General features: G+C 41.8%; 1 protein-coding gene across 2 annotated transcripts; it reads right to left on the bottom strand.

Moving 5' to 3' along the window:
* Positions 1 to 1277: 1277 nt before the first annotated feature.
* ptger3 (prostaglandin E receptor 3 (subtype EP3)) lies at positions 1278 to 5629 on the bottom strand. Of its 2 annotated transcripts, none has more exons than XM_020596606.1 (2): positions 4297 to 5629; positions 1278 to 3557 (listed from the first exon to the last, which is right to left on the bottom strand). In XM_020596606.1, the coding sequence occupies exons 1-2, from the start codon at positions 5146 to 5148 to the stop codon at positions 3246 to 3248; spliced, it is 1164 nt and encodes a 387-aa protein (XP_020452262.1). In that variant the 5' UTR covers positions 5149 to 5629; the 3' UTR covers positions 1278 to 3245. The 2 variants fall into 2 exon arrangements, with proteins under 2 accessions (XP_020452262.1, XP_020452264.1); XM_020596608.1 differs by having other exon boundaries at positions 4984 to 5629.
* Between the last annotated feature and the right edge of the window lie 10 nt (positions 5630 to 5639).

The following is a 5639-nucleotide window of genomic DNA, read 5'->3' as shown; positions in this document are numbered from 1 at the left end:
TTGCACATATTTGACTGCTCATTTCCCATCTATGGAGAAAACAAATCAGACCCAACAAGACATAAACACCAGCGATCCGCCAATACAAAGCAGCAAACCTACTTGTGACTGACAACTACCAAGCACCACACTGAGATCATCATAACATTATACTGTACAGGATGTCATCATGTATTAATCACCTTATGTCAGGTGATTTTTACTCCTCTTCTTCTGTGGAAACACATCCACATTATTAAGGCTAATCGACAGGCCTGGCCAATTCCTGATTTTCCTGATTATCAGACACTTTATTCTTCACCTGTACCTACTTGGAAACTATGGGCCACAATTTCAGCAAGCCCTCAATTAGAAAAACAAGTTTGTCTGCACTTAGTGAAGGCTGGCTTACAAGTCACCTGATTCATTATCTCCTCCATGCTGCCTGTTGATACCTGAGCTTTGTTTAACATTTGCAACTCACTACACAACTAGCTGCTGAAAACAGCAACGTATTAGAGGGCAGGAACAGACCACTCTTCCAGTTACAGTGGGTCTCTCTGAGATTTATCTTTAAAGACATACTGAATGCTTCCTGTAGGTGAAATCCCAGAAGTCAAGGTTCCTGCCACCTTTACTGCTGCTGCTGTTTGGGGCGGGGGGTGGGATGCCCCTACACAACATCACATTTGGGGACTTTTTGGATCTGTATTTTAATCATAACATAATGTTAGTTGAACACAAACATACAGCAAGGCTCTTTAATAAATTTATGGAAAACTAATTGCACTGTGCATGTAGCAGATATATTATAGGGGCTATGGCTCAGGAGGTAGAGCGATTCGATTCCCGGCTTGTCCAGTCCACATGTCAAAGTGTCACGAACCCCCCAGTTGCTCCTGGTGATGACACTGGCGTGTGAATGTGAGTGCTTGGGAGTGTGAATGGGTGAATGCCTGAACAGCATGAAAGCACTTTGAGTGTGCTGCAATGCATAGAAAAAGCACTATACAAGTATAAGGCGATTTATTACCAAAATGGATACCGAACTCAAAGATGGCACCCAGTCACCTCAATAAAACCTGCCACCCCAGGCCTCCTTCTGGCTCTGTCTTTGGGAACACATAAGTATTTTCATGTGTCAACAAGCCAGATTTACAAATGTTGCGGCACATTTGTGGCTGAAAATTAGCACTAATAATGCCAAATAATTATTTACTATAAAACACCAATGTTTGTTGTCACTCGTCAACCAAGGTTAATCGTTTGAATGAGCTGAAAAGGCTTCACAGTCAATACAAGAACAACCCGACTCTCTGTGGGCAGATACATGGAAACAGAAAATTTTTATTTTTCACATGACTTCTTCAGCTGTCAATTTCCCATGAGCTCAATTTTATAGAACTTGTGTGTATACTCACATATAAAAGGCACAGATTAGACCAGGCAAGGCAATATGTACATTAGTCTAATCTTGTGTGCTGATGTGCTAAAAGGCAGATTTATTGGTTGGTGGCGACACGAGAAACTGTCCCATAACGTGAAGGTTACCATGACAGCAAATGTGTGCATCCTTGAGGTGTCTTTGGCCAGACTCTACAAATACATGTAGAGTATACACAGCAATGAACTGGTGCTATACAAGGCAAATCAACCAAAACAACAACAAAACTCTTATTTACACCACCTTAAAAGAAATGGATTGCCATTGCCATCCAACAGCAGTCTTGCTTGTGATGTTTAGCTAGCTGGTAGCAAACCACTTCACTGAAAAGGTTCTTGCTCTTATCTGAGGACTCTGATAAATTGCACTGAACACATCTGGGGAAAATAACATTTGTTTCTATTCAGATGTAACATTACAGCTACAGGGTTTATTGATAAGAAGAAAAATCATGAAATACTGAAGGATACATTCAAAAAATGATGACCATCAAATTAATGCAGCTAAAACATGTGTGAAACCTGTACGGTACCTGCAGCTACAACTTTGTGTACTGACAGAAGACCACCTTACACTTTTGAAAGGTTGATGTATGGTTGTGATACCACAGTGTGAAGCAGTTGAACAAGCAGCTTCATGCGTGCCAAAAAAGCTTGGAGAAGATTAAAAATCTTTAAAATATTGTAGTGTCTGTATTCTGGACAGCTTGGACATAGATATTGGTATCCATTATGTTTTTACTAATCAGCCTTGTATCGCAAGGGTATCCTTCTCTCCATCTATAGTGATGTGTCTGGTCAAACGACTGCACCAGTTATTGTTTTTTTTAATTCTCCAAAAAGAGTGGGCTGGTGAAACCTAATCTGCTTGTCATTGCAGAGATTGCTCAGTGAAACTCTGACAGTGACAGCTACACCCTTGTCACCACAGCATCAGGCCGCCCTGTCATCTATAGTGTCAAAATTTTAAACATCACAAATCTACTTTTCCTCACACACCTTAGCGTTCAATGGCTTTTAAGTTATTCTTAAAAGAAAGTTGAGGACATTCATATTAAGGAGAGAATGTGGTGACAAAGCCGAAGCTACACATTTCATATTCCTAGCTGCTAGTTAAGGAACAGCACATACAGTATATTAAAAATTTACAACACCTGATACCCAACGTGCAGCATCATCAACACTGAGCACAGAAACAACTGACTTTATATTACTACGACACCCTAATAAACAATCTTACAATCAACTGGCTCCAGTTCAGGAGTCACATTTTTTTCTGAATGACAAACTATCCTTTTTTAAAAACAATGTGGCAAAATTTTATGTAACATACAGTAAAGCTATTTACAACTATAGTTTCATTTTCTTAATTCACATTCACAAAATCCACTTTGAACTGACTTAAGGTTTCAGGTTGCTAAAAGCAATGACCCAGATCAGAAATGAAAGAGTATGAGATGCATCACTTCCATATACATCAGTTTAGAGTCGCCTTTATTCAGTTCTTGGGTCTGGGAGGTGATATTATCAAAACTGAACAACAGCCAACAAAAAAAAAAAAAAAAAAGAGAGGGAGAGAGTTCCTGGCAGCCATGACACAATACTGTGTCCACATCCTGGTTGGGTGACCGAATAAAATATGTTGACCAAAATGCACCCAGAGAAGAACTGGCTGGTTCCCAGCAGCACTACAACAGATCCCACTCTTGTCTCCCATTGCAGAACATGCTTCTGTGTGTTTGTTCACAACACAAGACAATAATGCATCCAATCTGCCCATACTTCAAAGTCACAAAGTCAGCAATTCCCATCAAAGGCCAGACTTAGCTGCTTTGTGGTTTATGAAGATGCTTGCTGTCTTGGTTCTGCTTGTTAAGAGTATCCAGTGCTGTTTGGGTCTGTTTGTGATCCTCTGTGGTGCAGTTGGACACAGCATTAGCCACAAGGCAGAACTTGCGCAGAAGGATCTCTCTGAGGAGCAGATAGACCCAAGGGTCTAGGATCTGGTTGAGGGATGCCAGGCGGATCACTGTCAGAAAGAAGTCACAGTCTAACTGGACATCCTGGCTGGGCATTACTGTTGAATTGCACTCGTGGGAGGATACCTGGGCGGAGATCATCGTCAACATCAGCACCTAAAGGGAGAAGTGGGCACAGGTTTATACAAACGGAAACATGTCGTACATCAGCATTATGTTTCTGAAACATGGTCTAAAGAATCTTAAATATTAGATACACCAAGAGAATTAGGAGAAAATGTGGTATTTAAAGAAATGTCCCACTGAAAAAACCTTCCACATGTCTAACAGTATATTTTATTATATGCACTCTTATTGGCTGAGATATAATTGTTGTAATTTATTAGGCAGTTTCTTTTAATAGTAATTATGAATGGTAGCCTACTAATCCCAAGAAAATCCTAAACAGCACCAGTATCAAACGAATATGTCACACTCCAGGTACCAGTTAATACCCTTAGTGAGTCAAATAAGCATGGGACTGACAACACATGACCTCATAGCACACTGAGCAGACCACTCAAACAGGACTCTGCTAAATGGATAGCTCCTTAATGCATCTTGCATCTTTTCCCTGTCCTGATAGATGAAGCATCTCCAGAGACAGTGATTTGCAGCTGATTGTGTCAGGCAGCTGACACTAAAACCCATTTAGGACTCTAGATTAAAGAGTGAATTACAGTATGTCACTGGGCACTCTATATTAGTCCAAAGGGTTTCGCTAAACATTTGCGAATGAATAAATTAGTAAAATTTCTAAATATGCTTTATTATTTGCATTATATCTTCAGTAACTGGGGCTTTTGGATGTATGCAGTTAGAAAAGTATAGGCTATAGTCGCCCATCAAAACATACCAGCAGAGGAGACCAGCATATAAGAACGACAAACATAATCCCTAAAAGTTGAATGACGGTCTCCGTGGTGAGCCGTTCCCACTGTTTTGAAGACTGGGACGTGCCTGACTTTGTTTTGCACCGGATAATTAAACCCCGGATTGTAATTACATTGCAGGAGAGTGTTACAAGCAGAGAGAAAATCCCAAGTACAGCGAAAGTGACGGCGAAAAACATATTGCCCGGGACTTCCCTGTCCCCCGTGCTGATAAAGCACCAGGTACCGGGCCACTGGCGCGTGTATTCCCCGACCCCTGCAATGGGCAGCAGTGCAAAGAGCAAAACAAGAAACCATATGGTAGCCAAAGTCTGCTTTGTCACGCTTGTCTTCATGTGATTGGAGTACCAGTGTGGATTTGTTATCGCCAAAGCCCTTTCAATGGCCATGGCACTGGACAAAAAAAGAGCGCACAGGCCAAAAGTTGTCATACACACACCGAAAAAAGAGCACAGTTTGCCCGATGAGTCGATACGGTCCCAGTTTAGATCAGCTCTGTAAACGGATATCACTATAGGACTTGTCAAAAGCTGTCCAAACAGGTCAATCAACGCCAGTGATCCAATGCAAAGCAAGAAAGACTTTTTCCTTTTATTTTCTTTCTTTCTGTAAGAAATATACACCAGAATAAGAGCCAGTGAATTGCCCACCATGCCAGTGATCATCATGGTTATAGGGAAACCAACAGATACAGATCCACAGTTGGATTTCTCGGTGAGTTTGCTTTCGTGCAATGCCCTGGAGACGTTGGAGACCTGCATCTCTCCAACAATAGCTTGCAAGTCCTCTAGAGAATCACAGCTGTCCGCAGTCATTCTTTCGGAATGGATAATCCTACACAGACCTACAGCTAATAAACATGTGTGTGTATTGCATCCTCCTGCGCTCCAGGCTGCTCCAGCTGAATGCAGTGCGTAAGAACGCGCCGGGGTCTTTACGCGCCGGAGGCGGGACTACTGTAGTTGCAAAAGCGCCTCAAGGAAGCAAACTGCTGAGCCTGCATATGGTTTAAATGTGTTTACTACACCATAAACCAGGTTTTGGAAACCGTGTATGATGTCTGCCTTAACTTATTAACTTTTTGCTAACGCATAGAGGCTATAGATGAGTTGATCAATGTCGCTTCCAACCCACAGAGCAATGATTTAGTTGAAGTGAGCAGACAGGTGGACTCATCTGATAAGACGGGAACAAACATGCTATGAGCCTCTCTGGGGGTGAAAGGGCTGCATCTGAGACCAGATCAAGCCAAGGGTATAATGACAGGATTAGAAGAGGGGTCTAATACCTCCGGTTGGTGATCACT

The sequence above is a fragment of the Monopterus albus genome, unplaced genomic scaffold (genome assembly GCF_001952655.1).
Source record: "Monopterus albus unplaced genomic scaffold, M_albus_1.0 scaffold31.1, whole genome shotgun sequence".
In the NCBI taxonomy this organism is placed as follows: domain Eukaryota; kingdom Metazoa; phylum Chordata; class Actinopteri; order Synbranchiformes; family Synbranchidae; genus Monopterus; species Monopterus albus.
The sequence above is the reverse complement of the archived record's forward strand: the minus strand, read 5'-3'. Positions and strand labels throughout refer to the sequence as shown.

Excerpts from the sequence above, each read along its gene's own strand:
- ptger3 (XM_020596606.1), bottom strand. The coding sequence starts at position 5,148 with ATGACTGCGGACAGCTGTGATTCTCTAGAGGACTTGCAAGCTATTGTT. Across the intron at positions 3,558-4,296 it reads TATGCTGGTCTCCTCTGCTG|GTGCTGATGTTGACGATGAT; the intron begins GTATGTTTTGAT and ends TTCTCCCTTTAG.